This window comes from Sphaeramia orbicularis, chromosome 16 (assembly GCF_902148855.1).
Source record: "Sphaeramia orbicularis chromosome 16, fSphaOr1.1, whole genome shotgun sequence".
Taxonomy (NCBI): Eukaryota; Metazoa; Chordata; class Actinopteri; order Kurtiformes; family Apogonidae; genus Sphaeramia; species Sphaeramia orbicularis.
This window is the reverse complement of record NC_043972.1, coordinates 32,436,954-32,457,082: the sequence shown is the minus strand read 5'-3', so window position 1 is coordinate 32,457,082 and position 20,129 is coordinate 32,436,954. Positions and strand designations below refer to the sequence as shown.

Below are 20,129 nucleotides of genomic sequence, written 5' to 3'. Positions count from 1 at the left end.
CTCAGCCATCTCAGGGGAGAGGTTCAACAGCGTCAGACACAGACACAACAGGTTTGGCACTGGTTAAACACCATCCCTGTTTATTTCCCTTATCGTAAAATCTACAGCGCATATTCCCGCGGCATTACTACTGATAAACAGGATACCACTAGATTATACATCATTTTTAACTTCTAAAAACATGACAAAAAAAAACAAATTCAATACTGTCTCATTTGAGTAAATAGTGCATCTAAAAGTCGAATTTTTAACACTGTTAGTACTAAATATGATAAAACACTTAAGTGCTCAGTCAGTGACGACTCACACTGACAGAAGCAGAGCCACTCCAGCGATGACCCACTTGGCAGGAGGATGTTTGGTTCTGAGGTGGAAGGTCCAGACATAAGTGGAGCCTCGCTGTTTAGTACGATACACTGGACACTCGTACGTATTCTTCAGCTCCTGCTCCTCTGAAAGCACAGCCCTTACGTACATCACCGGCATGGCTGGGGTCAGATCCCTCAAAACAGCCTCAGACATGATGCCAGACTGAATGTCCCAACGCGCTCCTGGAGGATACAACACATACTCTGTGATTCTGCAGAATATCCATCCTATACTATTACATGAGCAGCAGTAAGTGGCTGTAGCATGATACTGTCAGTCGTTTAATAGAGTGTAGAGTAAATATTAAGGGTTTCCTCACAAGCTCGAGTTTTGGTGAAAATGAAAAAACAGGAAAAATGTAATTTTTTTTTAAAATAAATAAATAAATGAAAATGTAACTAGCTAACTAACTTCGCACTGTTACAGCAGATGGAATTTAAAAATTCAACCTATATTAACTAAGTAAAGAAAGCAATACTTCTGCATATTAAAAGGAAACATGTGACTTTTAATACTTACTGGGAAAAAGGGAGTTGGGTGCTTCTATGAAACCGGATTCATTTTGGTACCTGGCACTTTGCCAGCTTTTTAGACCCAATAATAAAAGAGAAATTTAGACATATTTCCCCCCAGGATGTACCTAATGATGACCTCCGATAAATGCAAAAAAAGTTATACTCTTGCTCATAGCCATCCCAAAATTAATGAATTTTAAATAAAATACTGGGGCCAAAAATAGAATCAAAATTGGGACAGGAAAAGCTACCTCGGTGTCAATGCCTTTGATCTGGAAAACATGGCTTGAAATGGTCTTATATACTGTTATAACTAAAGACACTGTGTTAAATTTAATGATCCTAGTGGTTTTTCTATTCCAGACATGCAAGTTTTTTGTGTATCGGCAGTCTCATTCCAGGTTTCGTGTGTAACCTATTTCCTCCACTCAGGTTACATGCGGAACCTGCCCATTTAAACACATAAATTGTGAGTGATTTTGCAAGAGCGGTCATTTTTGTGAAACATTCTGCTTTGCATAATTAGTTCAATGCCCAAAATGTACCTGTGAAAGAATAAAAAGTTATTAAAAAAAATAGTAGCGTGTAATTTCTGTGTCCCTTTTTACCATGTTACACGCAGATTTTTATATAAAAAAATAACATGAAAAAATATAAAAATGTGTTTTATCTGAAAAATTGTTTCTCTTTTATCTCAGTAAATATTTATTTTTAAAATAGAGCCAAAGTGCTTCCAAAGTTGCTTAATAACAGTGTACATCTGGTTTGAATTTTTAGCCCCTCTGTCCTGTTTTTAGAGACCAGTTTCAGAGAAGCACCCAGTTTATATCTGCTGCTCCCTTTCCTTTCCTTGGAAAATGACCTGAAACTTAAGGAGCTGGACCTAAAAGGATCTTAAATGCCATGGAGGCAGACACATTTGGCTGTCGATGTTTTTGCCTAATCTACTTAGATACTTTTACAACTTCCTTACATTTGTCCTTCTATATTTCCTGTATATTTCATATGGTGTTTGTTTCCATGTATGTCAGTCTTTCCAAGTTAAATGAAGATTAAAATGTAAATTAAGTTTTAAAAATGTACAAAAGGCAGCAAACATTTGTATCACAGATTTCAGAACAATTACACTACTTATGGATGCTGGGATGCACCAGTATTTCAGCCAGACATCAGTATCAGCTGATAATTGTAAATATCAGTATTGTCATGCAAGATGTGTGTTCACAGATGACAATGGCAGATAAGTATCTGTTGTGTTTCAAAAATCTGTATGTGTGAATCTGTGTTCACTCAAAGACAATGTGATGAAGGGCTGCAAGGCTTTAAAATAGCAATAATTGTTATTTTTATAATGACAACAAAAAATAGAACAAAGACACATAAAGTACCATCGTATCGCCATCAGCTATTGGCCAAGAATTTTGTAAATGGAGCAATGAACACTATGTGAAGAATCATGTCTGACCTTCTATGAAGAGTCCGTGGATGTACGCCCCCTCCCGAGGTGGATGTCCAAAGTCGTCTTTTGTCTTCTTTGTGACATCCACAGTCAGACTCATCCTGTCCAGGGGCCACTGGTTCTTACGAGCAATGCTTTGTAGCACAGCTGAAAAAAGCATCAGTTTAAATTAATGTCTCCAGTTTGAGTGGGTTTAAACATCATCTGAATTATTTTCCTCCACAGTTGTCATCTCACCGGTGAGAAAGGACTGTGGATTGAAAAGTCCTGAGAGCCAGACGACTGCTGGGAGAACAAAGTCCTGAGTCCAACTGTCAAGTTCTCGACAGCTACACAGAAGATCATTAAACCTACAAAAATAATTTGCAGTTTTATATATATATATATATATATATATATATATATATATATATATATATATATATATAAATAAAAAGAACAAAACTATTCGCCACAATTGATCTTGTGTTTTGGACATACTATCATTGATAAAAATGTGTAAAAATAATTGTATGTTGTAGAAATGCAGCAATTCATTGATTGCTTGTCAACTTCTAACTTAATCCACAGCTATTTTGCTAATTATTCATTTTGATGAGTTAAATTTGAAACATTTTTAGGGGTAAAAACGTTCTCTTATTTCTATTTCAATGTGATTATTTTCTGGTTTTCTTTCAAACCTAAGATAGTAAACTGATCTGCATTTTTCACTATTTATTTATTTTTTTACACTTTCTGAACCAAATAAATACATGATTAATCAACATAGAGATCTACAGATTATCAACAAATAAAAATAACCATTAGCTGCAGCCCTTGTGTGCTGCATGACACTGATTGAATTTACTCCTTAGGTAATGAAATTTGATATCAAATAATAGCAGGCATTTTTCAATAGTCAACAGCATGTAACAAATTCAGTTTGTGCCTGAAAAGTATTAAATACCAAACAATACAACCCAGCCAAACTATAATGATTACTGTCAGAACTCAGCAGTTACCATAGTGCTAGTGTTTTGGTAGAGGGGTATGCCAGTCTGGCCCATGAATCTGGAACAGCATCAGTGAACAGGGCTGACTGCAGAGCCTCCATACTGACAGAGATGGTCAGCTCTCCCTGCAAACAGAACAACCCTTACCAATAAAGCATCTTTTTATTATTTGCAGAACTTTTTTTTTTTCAAACCATGATTTTTTTTTTCCAGTCAACTGTACCTTCAGGCCAAGTTCTAGCTCATTCAGTGACCTCCTTATTTCTGCCAGCAGCTGATTCATGCGTTCACACTCCTGTAAACAGACTAAAATGTAGGGGGTCCGCTCTGCCGTCTTTGCTGCCATCTCTGCCATGTTATACTCCTCAGGAAGCTTGTCAATGATATCTTCAATGACAGCCTTGACCTGATAAATACAACAAACAATGTGAGGTTAGTTATGAAGCCCATTATATTCCCAGCTGTTCTGAGTGATAACAGTAATTCTTCCTGTCACTCCGTACCTTCTCCTCTGTGCTGTGAGCGGCCCACTCCCCTCTGGTGGAGTCCTGAGGCTGCAGTTCAAGCAGAGTCCTTAAGAGGCTTTCTGAGGTGACAGTAAGGCACTCCAGCTCAGCATTTGGATGTAGACCATAAAGAGCGGGGTTCTCGGGTGGAAGGTGTTCATCTATGTAACTGTGGTAACCACTGTAGTCCATGAATGGAGGGGCTAGGAAGCCAGGACACAGAAAGAGCTCTCCTTCAAACTGGGAATAAAAATGTAAGAATAAAACTATTTAAAAGTATTTTAGGCAGACTTTAGAAAGCAGAGTGTCCACATAATGTCTAAATAAACTTATAACTCCAAATGAACTTAATATGTGTGGCAATTTAGACAATGAGTTATCAATTTGATCATAAATAATTGAAAAAATACAGCTTGTTAGCTTGAAAGTAAAGGTGAACTAGCAAAGAGTTAATGAGTAAATCTATGTACATTCACCTAAGGCACATGGTGAAGAAAAAAAAGGGTTAATGAGTTGTATGTGAGAATGATACCAATACTAACTCAATTAAGTAAAAACGTGCTAAAGAGTTAAATAGCAAATAATAGCTTAATGATGCATCTTATGGATGAAGTGACCAAGGAAAAAAAACAAAAAAAAAAATCAGCCACACAGACGTTAATAAAAGCAATACTGCAGTTTAGCTTTGCATCCCAAGAGGGCACCCTTTACCTTGAGAAACAACTAGAACTGGCACAACTAGAATGTAAATCAAACTTCTATATGAATCTATATGTAAAATGAATGACTAAAGTTTTCATTAGATATTAAGATATTATTATATGTTATGTCAGTAAAAAAGCAACTTTTGCAGAATCTCTATTTTTATAAGACAAAATAATTGATTGATTATTGTAAACATCATAAACAGTGACTGACCATTTTTGGATGCATGAATTCCTGCAGATAGGTCTGACAGAGTCTTCTGTCCCAGTCATTGGTAATGTGTCCTCCATACATGATCTCCCCAAACAGATAACACAAATCCTCCCAGGGCACCTGCATGGACTATAATAGACTTAGTTTGTAGAGTGGCGTGACAGTTCATATAAACTTATGAAATGTAGCTGTAGCTTCCATAAAGACTGAAGACATAAAAAGTCAAATATTGTTACATTTTCGAAACAGCCTCAGTTAGAGAAGTGTCTATAGGGATTTCTTTGCTAATAATCTCTTATAATAATAATAACCTTAGGGAAATGTAAAATTATGTTTCTTTACACACACTGATCTGATGCATGACAGAAATGTCTTCTCCTCAGTGGGAGATTATGATCCGTGAGGGTGAAGGAGGAAGAAAAGAACGTGTGATTCATAACAAATTACAAAAGCTGGAGGTTCACAATCATTTGTACCTGTATTGTTTTGCAAATTGCTTCCTTCATCAGCTCTAATTGCAGTGATCACTTATGTAGCGTTGTGAACTGTCACATTGGCTGCATGTAATTACATTTAGGATAACGCTTCATTGCCCTCCTAATGAATTCTCTGTATACGCACATACAGGTTACTGTTTGGTTAACATAATGAAGGACATTCGTTTTTGGAGGGCAGAATACCTAGGAGACATAATTGGTTGTGACCAGAGTAATAGGAGTTCTAAGAGAAATGCATTAGGAGTTCTGAGGGATGAAGCACCCCAAGAATGGATTTTTTGTCTCCTTGAAATAAAGCTAAATTATAGGTTGCATGTTCATAGTTAAGAGAAATATGTGGAAAAAAAAAGATGGAAAAGAACATTTTTTATAAATAACAATGGAACAAAAGCCTGAAGGTACTACAGGGTAATTCAGCAACCCTGTTGTGTTATAATGCCACCCCAAACACTACTGTCATTACACATTTACACAGCTTAGAAAGAAAAAAAAAAAACTGAAAAATGTGATTATCTAAAAAAAAAAAAAAAAAAAAAAAAAAAAAAAAAGTAGTGAAAGTACTTTGGTGTTGGCCTCTAAGTAGTTGTACAAAACACTGGTTGAGATGGTGAGGTCTCCAGTGCTGAAGGGATAGTTATGGTTCCACCCTTGGGAACCAAATTTGCGGCGCTCTGTAACACTGGCATGAAAGAAGCAGAGTGAGAAGAACATGGAGTTGAATTCTTGCTCTCTGGAACACATGTCCAGAGTGTCCTGAAAAGACAGAATAAAAGGCTGATAAGTCTGGTCAAGTGTCATACTGTCCTTCACATATAATTATTATAGATAATTCATTTATCAAGACAGGGGTAGTTGTTTGTTTAAACTAGTAAAGCAGGTAAACAAACAACTACCCCTGTCTTTATAAATGAATTATCTATGATAACAGATTGATAAGACTACATGTTATGTAAGAGGCTATGTAACACATTTTTATTCCATATTTAAACTTACTTGACTGAAGTTGTTGAGGGCTGCGTGCAGACTGGCATTCATGCCTGTGGGCGGCTCGTTGGTGATTTTGATAGAATTCTCCAGTATGCCTCGGGGGATGATATGCTGCTCAGGGGTCGGTGCTGGTTCCCCAGTGATAAACACCCTGTAGTTGGAGTGACTGTTTATCGCTGTAGCTTCCAGAAGAGCATCCAGAGAGGGCAGCCAGCGAGACACCAGGTGTACATTCTGAACAAGAAAAATATTACAGAAAATGATTAGTCACTAAGCTACAAAGTAATTCCAAAGATTATATTACAAATACATAAAATAAACAACTGGAAGAACAGGTAAGAAAACCTTTGTTGTGTTGCTCAATTACAGGCTCTCCGCTTAAAGGAGGCATTCATGGAGCTGATCTGGCCAATTATGGTTTTTATTGAACCAAATTGAGTTTATTACCCTTGCTCCAGCAGTGAGATAATATCATTACAGAGCATAACAGGCTGGCAAGAAGAGCAGCCTGAAGGCACTAAAGACAGTAAAAGGAGCCAAAGTACTCAAACCTGCAGGATGACCCAGTGTCCCAGTTGAGAAGAGTTCCTCACAACCCTTTCAGCTACTTCCTCTTGTCCCTGACCCAGGGACACATTGTGTAAAGTGCCTTGGTCAATGCAAAATCCCAGCTTTAAACCTGCAAAGTCAGAACGGTATTTGGAATATTATCCCTATCAGATACAGTACAGTGTGTATAAATAATAAACATAGACTGATTGGTTTGGTGCTTTAATCTAATGAAACAGTTTTTTTTTTTTTTTTTTAAAACAGCAGAACTTTGCTCTGATAGTGGCTGATGATTAATTTAATGTTTAGTCTTAGATTTGATTAATTAGTTTCAGATTGATCAGTTCAGAGACGTACATTGTTTTGTGTAGATACTTAATATAGCAAATAATATAATAAACATTTTCAGTACCTAGTTTTTCCACATCTTTGAGTGGATCCACTCCAGGTGAAAGGATGAAAAACACTGGATTAGAGGGGCTGCTATCTTCATACAATCTGTCAAATTCCAGCCTGGCAGCCTCCACATATTTTGCTCCCAGCTTCTCTTCTACAAAGTTCCTGTGAGGAAATGCTTGCAAATTATGTCATGGTTCAGTATGCTCTTACTGACAAACATGTGCATACATCAGTGTTTCTCAACCTTTTTTGAACAAAGGCCCACTAACGGCATCATGAGCCTCCTGCCACCCCCCATCCCTGAAAAAAAATTGTTACCGAGGGGCAGGAGGGGGGGTATATAGCTCTGTTGATAAAGCCCCCCTTACCTCATCATTTCCCACCTGCAGCCCCCCAAAACAAATTTGCAACCTGGGGGGTCTTTACAGTGAGAAACAGTGTAATAGTCCAAACTGCTTGCTTTTCATTTTTTGACAATCCCCCCCCCCCCCCCCCCCCCCCCCCGGTTCAGAACCACTGCCATACATTAACAGTCTTACCTCAGTGAATAGCTCATCCTATCAGGTCGCAGTGCCCTCAGGATGATGAGCTTCTGGAGGGAACTCTTATTCTTCCAGTCATGGGGGAGCCTTTCTTTTTCCGGACAACTGGATTCTACAATCTTCCTCCAGTGTTTGGGTGAGCTCTCAAAGTCTCTGTCCAGCCCACTGAAATCTTCCATTGTTGAAATTAGCTACATCCAAATAACAGAAAGTGTCAGACCTTACTAAGCAGTGAAGTGATAATGTTACATCTAAATAGTGACCCTTTACCATGTCTTATCACATACTTGAATAATGTGTACTTTACCTTAATGGCCCCCCAGGCATGTGGAGAAAGAAAGGGCACAGGACTAACTTTGAAAGTTTCCACAGGGAAACGTAGAAGGAAGTCAAATTCTTGTGTGTCAATCAAGCCCTGTTTGAGGAGAATCTGACCAGAGGAAAGGAACAGTATGAGAGGATGTTTACAGTATCTATCATGTTCCAGTATTTTAATGGCACTTCATATGAGAGGAAAAACTCATGCGTCTCTAGAATAAGGGCTTCTGAATGTGCATGCGCCATAAAGGACAGCCTTCAGAGCAATTTAATTTCTAAGATGAAAACAGTTGGTGCAATGACAGATAATTGCATTATGCCATCAGAACCAACCCCCTTGTCAGAACCAACTGTTTGAACAGCAGCCACAAAGCAAGGTGTGAGAGGTAATCAATAGCAGCGTATGGTCCTGCTGACTGCTTTTAATTGAAGTTAATGTGGGGGCAGAAAAGTACTTTGATTGATGAGGATGACAGGAGGCCACACCTTTGAGGCGGCCCTGAGTACCTCACCTGGAAGGCAGTGTGTGACAAGAAGGTTAACTTGTCTCTCTCAAACAGGCCCTGGCTGGTATACAGGAATACAGAATAGGTGATGGCCTCAGTCAGGGTGTACACTCTGGTCCTCACATCCTCATCCCATTCTGCATGCTCCATTGCTTTGTTAAACACAGAGTTAAAGGTCTGGAACAGAATCAAATGAAGGACAGAGCTTCGATAAGAATACATGCCTGGAGCAAGTCTCCAAGAGGAAGCAAACTGAATTTCTACACACATGAAAATCTTGCTCTTCTGAATATTAAATGAAAATTACAACCAGTAGCAGTTTGTAAGACTTAGCAAGCATGGACTCATCAGCTGACAACTTCACCAAACAATTTTTGTGTGTGCTCTTAGGAGAAATCTGGGTCTTCGGGGTAAAGGTTTTTTACCTTCAGAGAAAATTGGTACATGGGGTTGAGCTTGCTGAGGTCATTGATGATGAAGAAGAGGAGTGACGCTCTCTCCGCTGCTGGGCGGTATAGTTCTCGAGCCTCGTTGATCTTTGTCTCATTTTCTCTGGCCTCCACCACCTGTGTGTTCCAATTGCACAAAATGAGCTATTAGGCTCTCAGTCATGCCCCAAAAGACTCTCATTACACATATTCCTAACCACACATCAATTGCAGCTAATGTAATAAAATGAGAAGCGTGCTGTTATGTGACATTAAAAGAAAAGAAAAAAAAAGCTAACCTTATGCTGAATGTGAGCAGCCGTAGTCTTGGTGCTCTCAAGTTGCTCTACCAGAGAAATATCACCCAGAAAATTACCGTGGGCTGTAGAGAGGCGACTCAACAGGTCATCCTCTAACCTCTTGAGTTCAATCTTGAAGTGGTTCTGCTGTGTGGTCAGCTCCATCTTGGGCAGAACACACAAAACAATTTGGAATAATGGACTTCTCTGTTTGGGTCTAAGGTCTGAGGACTTGCTTGTAAAACAGCTAAACCCACAAAGCTATCCTTTGGGTCTAACAGACCACAGCCTTCTTACCTTTAGTGCCTCCAGGTCAGGCCTTTCCTGGGACACTACCTGCCCCAGGAGCTGCTCTTCCAGACCCTCAGGAGTCACTGTAAAGTTGATGAGAGTGGTCTGGGCCTGAAGCTCAGGAGGGAAGTGGGGATTGGCCAATTTGGAGTGGATAATGAGCTGAAAGTTGCTGTTATATTCACATTCCTTGCCCCCAATCTGAATGTACCTGCATAACATGGTTAGAAATAATTTAAAAAATATGATCAAATTAACATAAAGATATGTAGACAAGACAAATGTCATAAGGATGAAAGTAGAAGAGGGAATCACAGTAACAGTGATATGATGTTTTGGTAGTTAATCTCTACACTGAAGTGTCATTTTCACACAATTTGACAACAGGTAATGAAATAATCTTCAAAAAGTGCAGAGTTTTACCTTAATGATTCTTTAATACACACACTAGACACAGACTGAATTCAATGGATTCCCTATTAATCAACAATGTTTGGTGCAAATAATGGTCCAAATCTAATATTAAGCTTAAAAAACTGTCTTTGAAGAAAAATAATAGTTTAAAAGATAAGATTAAGATTTTTTTACAATTAGTTTGATGTACAATTCCATATTTGTTAATCAATTACAATGAGTTTGATGTTCAGTGATTATGATTTATTTTTTTAAGCTATGATTTCTTCGGGTTGGATATTCAGTTCAGCAGTTATCTAGATTTGGCAGGTGGTTAATTTAAGACATGCATAAAGCAGTTTCAGTGTCAAAATCTTCTGGAAAAGAGGTGAATCTAATATCAGATAATTAATCAGCATCATTAATATATTAGCATTTATCGTACTCAACCTCAAACACACTCTGCCTGCAACTACCACTGAGGTGATATCAGCCCTTTGATTTCATCTTAGTCCAGTAACCTCCAACTTTTACTCATTGCTACTTCACCAGAGCAAAGAACTTCACTCAAACACCAAATGTCACTCAGACTGTAGACACATAATCTTGAGTTAATATGAAAGATTATCACCGCAGCAGCCAATATTTATCTATTCCTGTATTTCAATTAAATTAGCACTGCCTTGACGAACCTGGTGGCTTTTCATTTTTTTCTAATTACCCCTTGGATGTCAGGCAAGGCCCCAATTTTACAGCACAGGTTCCTCATGGCCTGGGTCTGGTTCAACTCTATATCTTCACAAGCCAGAATTAATGTACTATTGATAGAACCATTACTCCACCAAATTAAAGTCCTTGCTGATGGATTGTCTTGTAGTCTTCCGTCAGCCATGAAAGGAATAATTAGTATTCATTACTTCACACTCTACAACATTCCAATTATTAATGAACTTCAGCTGTGGAACCCTACCAGATCCATCATGGGTGCCTCAGCAGGTTTTATTAATCATCGACAGAAACAAGTGTGTGGGTCATCTACAGGGGATAAACTTATAATCAGATTTACTATGATGAATTGTTACGTCTGGATGGACAGGACTTCAGAGGAAGCTCAATGAACATGCACTGAGATGCTCGATATTCATAGCCATGCATAGATCACAACAAGAAAGATGTAAACATTTTTCAACAGGGAAGTCAAAGCAGAATGTCAATATGTGGTAATTTCAATTTCATATTTATTCTGCTGCTGGTGTGCACTTCAAGAAATGTGTTGCATTTTGCCTGTTGAGAGCAATTGGTAAATGATCACAATAATTACAAACCTATGTTGGTGGTTATATGACATGATAATATTAGCTACTTGAAGATGCTGTACATTGTTATTTGCTTATTTAGTCTATGTGTAATTAAAAGACACAGAATACTAGAATCCCAAAGAAACTATGCAACAGTGTTATTATTCTATTTCTAAATAAACTAAAGCAGACACATTTAAGCAAATCTCTGATCAGGGTTATGAAACCACTGAATTCAGTGTGTAACATGACAATTTTTGTGGACACAGGAGACACAAGAGTCCTTATACATAACCATGAATGCCCTCAATTCAGCTTTTACACTGAGGCGCAGCTGTTCAATATTCATCACACCAAAACAATATGAACACACAAATATACATCTATCACCAGTCTTGAGAGGCCAATCAATATGCTGGCCTCAGGGATTCAGAACACGCACCGCAAATTCATTTATAATCTAAAGAGTGGGCAATAATAATGCATTCAGTCATGTCTTACTGGTATTTCGAAGCTCAGTGAGATTCAGCCATCTGGCAAATCTGTTCCCATTGTCTTTTACCACAGACAGATTTGGACAAGTTGTGGGCAAATCGACTTGTGTATCAACAGGAATATAAAACCCATACATTGATTTAAAATGTTTTGGCGAGCAACAGCACCACACTAAACAGATTCCACAAAACAAATGTACTTAAGCATCAACATTTTCCTCTAATTTACACTTTGGGGATGTATGTTTCATGTTTCTTTCATGCATTTTTTTCCTACAACAATGTATGTAAATTTAAAATTACAGTGTCAGTACAAACCTTCCTCTTTTGGTAGTGTTTCTGCCCAACAGTGGCTCCAGGACTGGGTCTACATTTTCTGTCATATTCTCTATTAGAACAGTTTCCCCACAAGAAACAGCTTTTTCAATTACATCTAGATACCTAAAAATGAATAACAAAAGGTGGAAAAAACATGGATGGAAATGCATGTGTTTTTATTGTAAAGACTTAAGTTTAAACAACACCAACTACACTCTATAGAATAAACTGATAATAAAATATTAATGTGACTAAAATCAGAATAAATCTCTTCTCACCCTTTCTGTCCCAGCTGCACCACCCTCAGCTCTGACCCGAGCCAGTTTCGAATCCACTTGATACCCTGCTGCTGGGGGTCAATGATAAGTGGCCAACGCTCACTGGTGGTCAGGATGGCAGCATTCTCTGTGGACATCCTATCGTTTGGCAGGCCCTGGTTATGCCAGGCAGCCACAGTGGCATCATCTGTAAGCATGAGGACTGGGTCCAGGCCGTCTGTCAGGGGTATGGAAGCCTGGAACAGAAACCAGGGAATAATGTCACTTGGAGGCTGAATGAAAAGTTCCAGTTTGTAGACTCTACTGTGGATGTTTGGAAAGAGAAAGGCTTCACTCAGCGACTGTAAAAACACATAATCTGTCACAAAACTGTATGCACTTTTTCAGACTGAAGGAAGGGAATCCAGTTGTCATTGATGAGTTCCACACGATACTGCCTGGTAAAATATCCCATGTAAGAGACGAATGCTGCAGTGAGGAGGACATCTCCACACAAGGTCTTCAGTTGATTCTCATACTGGACAAGTGCCTGTGACCAGCGCTCCTTCTCTGACTGAAAAACACACAAAAACTACAATTCAGTGCTAGTTTAATAATATACATGAGCCATAACAACATAATCAGAAAGCCACATAAAGCCAATTTAAAAGGGCTAAACAAAAACTTACACTGCAGTGAGGCGTCCCATTTAATTTACTGTGCAAACTAAGAGGCTATAAACAATAAACTGCAAATCCCTAAACATAGCTTGAGAAGTTTTGCTGCACATTCACTTAGCATCAATTTAGCATCCATTTAAACCTTCAATACCATGACTGTGACAGCCCTACAACAATAAATCATGCATGGCATTTTCTTACAAGGGGCCGTGGATCTAGAATATGTCACATAATAAATTCTCAGACAGTTAAAAATCACTATAATTTTACTCTAATGTATTATGGATTGCTTGTAATATCACTCAGTCTGGGGTGAGACATTGTTAATTTCCAACAGCTGTTGAGGCTTTGAGGTAAGTTAATGATTAAATATAGACGGCCTGATTTATTAGTCTGAACACTATTGCTTCCAGGTCAATGCCATAAAGACAAAACATTTATCTTGATATACTTAAAAGCCAAGCTGTTCCATGCAAACCACATTTATTTTCTGCAATAAGAAAGTCGAACTTACAAAATGGCCACTGAAATGGCCATCTTTTATTTCATATTAGCATCCATAAAGATAATAGATACCCTTGCCAAAAAAGGGGGAGGAAATGATACAAAACAGCTGAACATAATAGTGACAGCATATATTACATTCTGTACAAATATGTAAAATTCAACATTTATAACATTTTCATGAATTAAAAAAATGTTTGAGATTACAAGAGATTCTACAAAAACCCTTATAGAAGCACTTTATAGCACACACAACTTGCCTTGTAGTCATACTGAATGCAGTGTTAGTATAGCATTTATGCCATCTCTCTTCCTTTCTCTATTTGGAAACTGTTCAGCAAGCCAGTTGCCCAGTTCAGCCATGCATTTTCTGTGGTCCAGCCCTCTCTACCTGTCTCACAAGTCCCCAGTATGCTGCTGAGCCAGGCTGTAAAAAAAAAAAAAAATCTCCCTTTGTTGAATCTACTCGCACAACTGTCAAGCTGTCTTGCCAGGACATAACAACTTCTAGTCCAGATTACCGATGCAGTTCAATTACCAGTGACTGTCCAGGCATGGCTCAGGCAAATTAACAGTTTACTTTTTGCCAGGTCAGCCCCAATGACACCACTACTCCTTCTTTCTCCTTGTTTACCTCTAAGCCCTTGACCAGTCGGTTGGCCAGTCGTATTGTCTGGTTGGTGTGTTTCACCTCCTCCTGACAACTGATTTTCTCTGCTGTAGCCTTTTCAAACTGAGCTGTGAGGTTCTGGAGGCTTGTATCAAGATCCTGCAGACAGAAAGCCGATGAGGTTATAGAAAGTAGAAACTATCAGTAAAATATTATGGTGTGAAGAATATTGTGATAATATTTTACTCACCTTCAATTTCTTTTGAACTGCTGACAGTTTGGCTGTTGCTGTTTCTAGTTCTGTATTAGCTTGTGACAATGCATGCCTCTTTGGAATAACCTCACAATAAATCTACAGGAAGATAAGGACATTAAGAAAAACTATCTTGTAAAGATATCAACATTTATTATATCTATAGCTTCAGTGACCTGACCTCATAGTATCTGACAATGTTAATAGTCCAAGCACAGAGTCCAGCTGCAGCAGAAGACTTAGTCCGAACTTGATCTGGATGAAATTCTTTGTTTCTCAGATACTCCTGTTTCACCACATTCAAGCAGGACTCAGGGATGTGTTCTTTATCATACGACACCAGTGCTTGTAAGAAATCATCCACCTGAGATAAACATAGATGCAATAGAGACATCAATACTTACACTGAGATTTTCCTTTTTAAATCAGGTATTGGATTTCTTTCTTAATAAAATCCCTCATAAAATCCCCAGTAAAAGTCAAGTCAGAGGATCTTAGAAATCAAAACAACTTGACCCAAGTGAAGTTTGATGACTTGATGTTTTCTACATTATACATATGTCTCAGGTGCACAAGTAATTTAACTTATCAAATGAATTCAATCAATACATGATCAATATATGCAAAACCACCTACGTCTAAAATGCTAAAAATATGCCTTTGGGATATAAAGCGTTGACCCCAATTTTATGCAGAATTTCACTGACTTAATGAAGCCAAACATATCCTTTTTGGCCTCACTTTCATTAATAGCTGCTCGGGTTGAGGAACAGGTCGTCCCACTAGCTCTCCTAGTGACAGAGCATATTCATAGAGCCTTCCAGCTGTAATGTGAGCAAGAGAGAGATGGTGGGCAGGGCCAGGGTCAAGGTCCACACACAAATTAGATTGGCATTAATCAGGCAGATGTGATTGACATGATGACAGCTTAACCTTGCCCATGAAGGCCCGCGCCGCCTTCCAGCTCCGGTCCTTAGGCACTCGACCGCGGGGAGCTAACAGCACCATCACAGCTGCTGCTACATTGATTACTGCTGCTGGAGGGTTTGGAAAGGCCTTCATCTCAGTTAGATTCACCTAAGAAGAATTATTTTTAAAAAAATTATAAGCAATTTAAGTGACTAAAGATTTAACTGAATTTTGCCATTTTTGACTGGATGGATTACCTTGTTGAGGGTATTGAGTGCTGCTGTGGCAGCTGCAAGTGATGGCTCTGCTTTCGCTAGATCAGTCTCACAGTCCTTCTGTTTGACTAACACCTGAGCCTGGATGATAGAAACCTGTACAAAAGCAACAATTTACATGACAAAAGCTTATGTTATAAAAGCAAACTCACAAAAATGCACTGTGTATCACCACCAGCATTTGATAGGCCGTCTTACCTTTTGAGCTTCGACATCCGCAGCCTCTCTTTTGCTGCTCACCCTCTCAGTCTGCTGACCAATCTTTGCAATTAGAGCTTCAATATTCTGGTTTTTAAAGGTCAACTCTGCTTCTTGGGATGCCAATTTGGCTTTCAAATCCTCAACCTGATGAAGACAAAATATGATTACACACCCTTCAATGTGTAATAAATGTAATATTAGAGCAAAAAATGCATTATTTAATTCAATACTATTCCTAATGTTACTCCCTCTGCCACGCACCTCATAACCTAATATTAGCCTCCTGCTGTATTTAATATAGTGGTTTACCTGGGCGGCAGTGGTTTGGAGTTTTTGAAGGCCACTGTCAAGTCGGTTCATCTTGTGCTGGAGCTGAGCACGGCTTTTCTCCAGAAGGTTCCTGTACAGCGTGATTTGCTGGAGAAAGCTCTTAGGGGTGGTGTAATTGTACCTCTTCTCATTGCGCTGGTATTTTTCACTAGCATGTTTGACACTGGTGTGAACGTAGGCCATGAAAAGACTGATGGATTCCTGGACAGCAGGCTGTAAAAATAAGCAGACAAGGGGGGGAAAGGGGAGACCAGGGTGAGCTGGATTGAGTAGAGTTTAACATCCCCAACCTGATGGGGACTGAAATATTATCTTCATAAATTTTGAATTCATCTACAAGTTTTGCCATCTTACTTGGCTGGCCCTGACTTACTCAATCTGAAATTTAGGTGCAGCTAGCAGGAATGATTAGGCTTTGAAACCTCTGTGAAAATAATGTGTTTAGGCGACTGACGTGAAGCTTGTAAAACATGCAGACCGTTTACATTACCTCTGATGTCCTCCAACTTCTAAACGCTGTGTACAACTGCTGGCGCATTGCATTACAACTAGATATTCATCATATGGTGCTCAATGACACAGTGCCTCCATTAATCATATAGTTAGAGATCAATTAAAGCAAAACAAATGAGCAGAGAATACCACGATCAAACCTAACCATAACTCACAAAAAGCTATTGTTAATAATCATGGAGCCTGTAGGAAAAAAATCATTATTAATTAAGACCTGACATAATGCTTTTTGACAAAGCATGTTATGTTCTGTTGAGATGCGAGAGAAGTTCTCATTGATTGGTCTTGGGTAACAAATATAAGTGTGATATGCATTTCTAACTTGAAATAAATGAACATTTAATTTCTTTTATTTCTGCCTTCTTAAAAACATAAACTAGCAATTAATAACTTCAAAAAAGAGTCAAATTTAGCTTTGTTTGGTTTTTTAAAAATGCTTTGTGACTGATGCTTAATCATACATATTTACTTCAAAATATAAGTATGTTCTGCTTATAAAATGTCTAATTCACTTCATAAATATTAGTTTTCTCCTCTGTGCTTTAATCATACATTATATTTATGACTACACCAGAGTTATAACACTATTCTCCCACTGCTGTAAATACAACCATCAGTCAATAACCTCAACTCCAGTTCCTACGACACCTTCAAATTCTAATATCATATTACAGTTATTGCAATAATATAATACTCATTTACTCTTTTACTCAACTGATGTCATAACCCCAATACTATTTTTTTTAAACATGGAAATCTATTTATGGACACACAGATGTATACACAGATGTACCCACACTTACACTGGGAAGTAATAGTCTGGCACATGTTCACATATGTGATGACACTTCCTGGTTGTGACAGCTGTGCCTCCTTAGAGGGTCATTATGTGCTTAATCACTCTTTCCTCATTAACACAAATGATCCTGGGTTGTGATCGTTCCACTGCTATGATGGAAAACAATGATATGCCTGCACTCACTGAAAGTCTCCAGGCATGTGTTCAGCAATTTGTCAGTACCTCAGCAGAGAACTAATGATGAGGGATCTATGGAAAAGTTAATCCAGCTGCACCGCAATAATTAGAAGATGTTCATTAAAGTTGAACACAGTCTGGTATATGAGCCAGATGCCAAAAGTAACATGTGTCAAGAGATATATTTTTGAAATTACTATTTGCAGAAATATTTCACTCTGCACACATGTACCAAAAAAAAGCCACATCAAACTATTTAATTAATAATCTGGATATCAGAATGAGACATGATGATATACAGGACTCGACTGGAAAAGGCCCAACCTGAATTCCTTCAATCTCCTGGATGAACCTGTAGCTCACAGACTGTAGAGCCTCAAAAGTCCAAGGATGGAACCAGTCGATGGTGGTGCATTGAAAGAGGGCGGGGAATCTATGGGCCCGAACACGGAGGGCGCTGCCCACTGGAGAAAAACACAGCACCACCTACAATGGATCAAACATAAAACAAATGACCCAAATGCAAGTACAAACCCACACTTAAGCATAATGATGCACAGACAAAAATCGACAAATACAGGTTGCAAATACCACAAATGCATCCAAAAGGGAAACCAATAACCCATGGCAACCTTCCTTGGCCCCCACAGCCACATTCCCAGTTGGCTGGAGCAGACGGTGACACTACCAGAGGTCCTGGCGCAAATATTAGCTGGACAGCATATGTGTGTACTGAGAAAGAATTTCCTTCCTTTTAACACCCGTTAGTTTAGGTCTGTTAAATCAGCTTGTCAAACATATTCAGTAGTATTACGCAAAATGTGCTTGTTTCATTTTGTGGTATATTTGATTGCTATAAAAAAAAAGATAATCCGCTTTAAGATTGGTCTGGTTTTGATTCAAATAATGGTACTATTGCTGATGATAAACTGCAAAAATAAACTAAAATATACATTGCGTAATATCATTCTTAAGCAGTATTGTTCTACACCCTGATAAAACACTTGTGAATAAGAAACATCACTAAGTAGAATTTTGAAATACCTTGAGCTGTTGTTGGACTCGTTCACTAAAGAATCTCCAGCAGTTCTCCCTGTTGTCCAACTGTCCCAGGGCTTTTACTTCAGCTCTTACCCCTAACACTATTCTTTCAATCTCCTCTTCACTGAAGAGTTCAGGTATTTCACCTGGTGGGAAAGGGACAGTTATTATGTACATCTTTGGTGAATGCTTGATATGACTGATTAATGATTGCAGCCTGTGTTACATTTCTGTAGCCCATTGTCATGAATTATAGACCACTGCTCTAATATACACAGTTGCATCTATAGGATTTAATTAAATACAATTAAAAATAATTTTGAAATCATTAAAACACCAATTATGTCAATATGTTTTTCAGTGGTTGATTTCTTTAGTAAGAAACTATGGAATAAGGGGGATAACGTACAGTGAGCCATCAGGGCCCAGCTTGTTATACATCAAGCATTACACAAATACTTAGCACTACAGTCACACAAGGTAATAATCAAACAATGTACATTTTTAAAACTATGATAAAACAAATCTTTCCTGAAAGAAAATATAGTTAAACAAAGCACTACTGTGAATGGAGTTTGGTTCAAACCTGATGCCAGTAAGTCATTAATAACAACCAGGAATCGCTCATCAGGTATCTGTACATCAGTCAGGAGCAAAGCCACACGCTGGTTCTTCAGTCCAGTCTTTAGGAATAAACCTGCCAGATCCATCTGAGCCAGAACACATACAGCATGAACAGATATCTATAATGTCTACCCTAATTTTTTTATTCTTCAACAATAATCACTGTGAGTGGACAATCCTGATACAACCTTAAAAGTGAAGATACTGAACAATTCTATTGACGAAGCCTCTTTTATCAATGACATATTGAAATATTTACCAATGGCCTTTAATTGCATCTGACAATTACTTTAGGCATCAGTGGAAAAGCTGAGGAAAACTGAACTGCATCAATATCCTGTATCCAGCCAGAGGAAATATTGATCTTGTTTTTTTCAGTGAACTATTCATGGCAATAATTTCAGATCACTGGCTGTAACCTCCTTATGATGTTACTATTTATTTAATATTAATGTACTTACCTTGAGATCCTGGATGCTATAACCTTTACTCAGAGTGATTTGGAAAACTTCCACAGAGGATATAAAGGCAGCGAGACGAGTCAGGCTCTGTTTACCACTGCCCCCGACACCAACCAGTAAGCCGTGACCCCTTGGAGATGCCAGGATACGACTGATGCGACATCTAACAGCAGCATAACCTTAGTTAGACTACCAAATACCATTATCTCTCAGATATGCCATATTCTAATGACTCATATGTCAATGTCTCAATGTTGATCCTGTGCCAAGTTGCCATCTCTATATTATATATTAATACATTTTTATGTTCCTTCTGACTGCTCTCATGCTTTCTGTAGATCACCTGTTTGATGCTGTTTAATTTTGGTGCAAAACATTTGAAACAAAAAAAAAAAGCCTTCCAGTGTATTTACTACC

At 38.3% G+C, this 20,129-nt stretch overlaps 1 protein-coding gene across 1 annotated transcript in view; it reads right to left on the bottom strand.

Moving 5' to 3' along the window:
• Nucleotides 1–232: 232 nt before the first annotated feature.
• LOC115435716 (dynein heavy chain 11, axonemal) overlaps nt 233–20,129 on the bottom strand; it is a 39,646-nt gene continuing 19,749 nt past the window's right edge. Inside the window, exons 52-82 of the mRNA XM_030158313.1 lie at nt 19,713–19,875; nt 19,214–19,337; nt 18,631–18,773; nt 17,911–18,072; nt 16,077–16,310; nt 15,765–15,911; nt 15,549–15,662; nt 15,316–15,459; nt 14,564–14,746; nt 14,380–14,481; nt 14,154–14,288; nt 12,736–12,909; nt 12,357–12,592; nt 12,079–12,201; nt 9,582–9,786; nt 9,285–9,449; nt 8,983–9,123; nt 8,564–8,734; nt 8,041–8,163; nt 7,731–7,924; nt 7,205–7,353; nt 6,795–6,922; nt 6,250–6,477; nt 5,818–6,009; nt 4,760–4,879; nt 3,839–4,081; nt 3,559–3,741; nt 3,345–3,460; nt 2,581–2,693; nt 2,350–2,490; nt 233–551 (exon numbers count right to left, since the gene is read on the bottom strand). Of these exons, the coding sequence (XP_030014173.1) occupies nt 304–551; nt 2,350–2,490; nt 2,581–2,693; nt 3,345–3,460; nt 3,559–3,741; nt 3,839–4,081; nt 4,760–4,879; nt 5,818–6,009; nt 6,250–6,477; nt 6,795–6,922; nt 7,205–7,353; nt 7,731–7,924; nt 8,041–8,163; nt 8,564–8,734; nt 8,983–9,123; nt 9,285–9,449; nt 9,582–9,786; nt 12,079–12,201; nt 12,357–12,592; nt 12,736–12,909; nt 14,154–14,288; nt 14,380–14,481; nt 14,564–14,746; nt 15,316–15,459; nt 15,549–15,662; nt 15,765–15,911; nt 16,077–16,310; nt 17,911–18,072; nt 18,631–18,773; nt 19,214–19,337; nt 19,713–19,875 (5,044 nt within the window). The 3' untranslated portion in view covers nt 233–303. The remainder of the gene's footprint in view (nt 552–2,349; nt 2,491–2,580; nt 2,694–3,344; nt 3,461–3,558; nt 3,742–3,838; nt 4,082–4,759; nt 4,880–5,817; nt 6,010–6,249; nt 6,478–6,794; nt 6,923–7,204; nt 7,354–7,730; nt 7,925–8,040; nt 8,164–8,563; nt 8,735–8,982; nt 9,124–9,284; nt 9,450–9,581; nt 9,787–12,078; nt 12,202–12,356; nt 12,593–12,735; nt 12,910–14,153; nt 14,289–14,379; nt 14,482–14,563; nt 14,747–15,315; nt 15,460–15,548; nt 15,663–15,764; nt 15,912–16,076; nt 16,311–17,910; nt 18,073–18,630; nt 18,774–19,213; nt 19,338–19,712; nt 19,876–20,129) is intronic.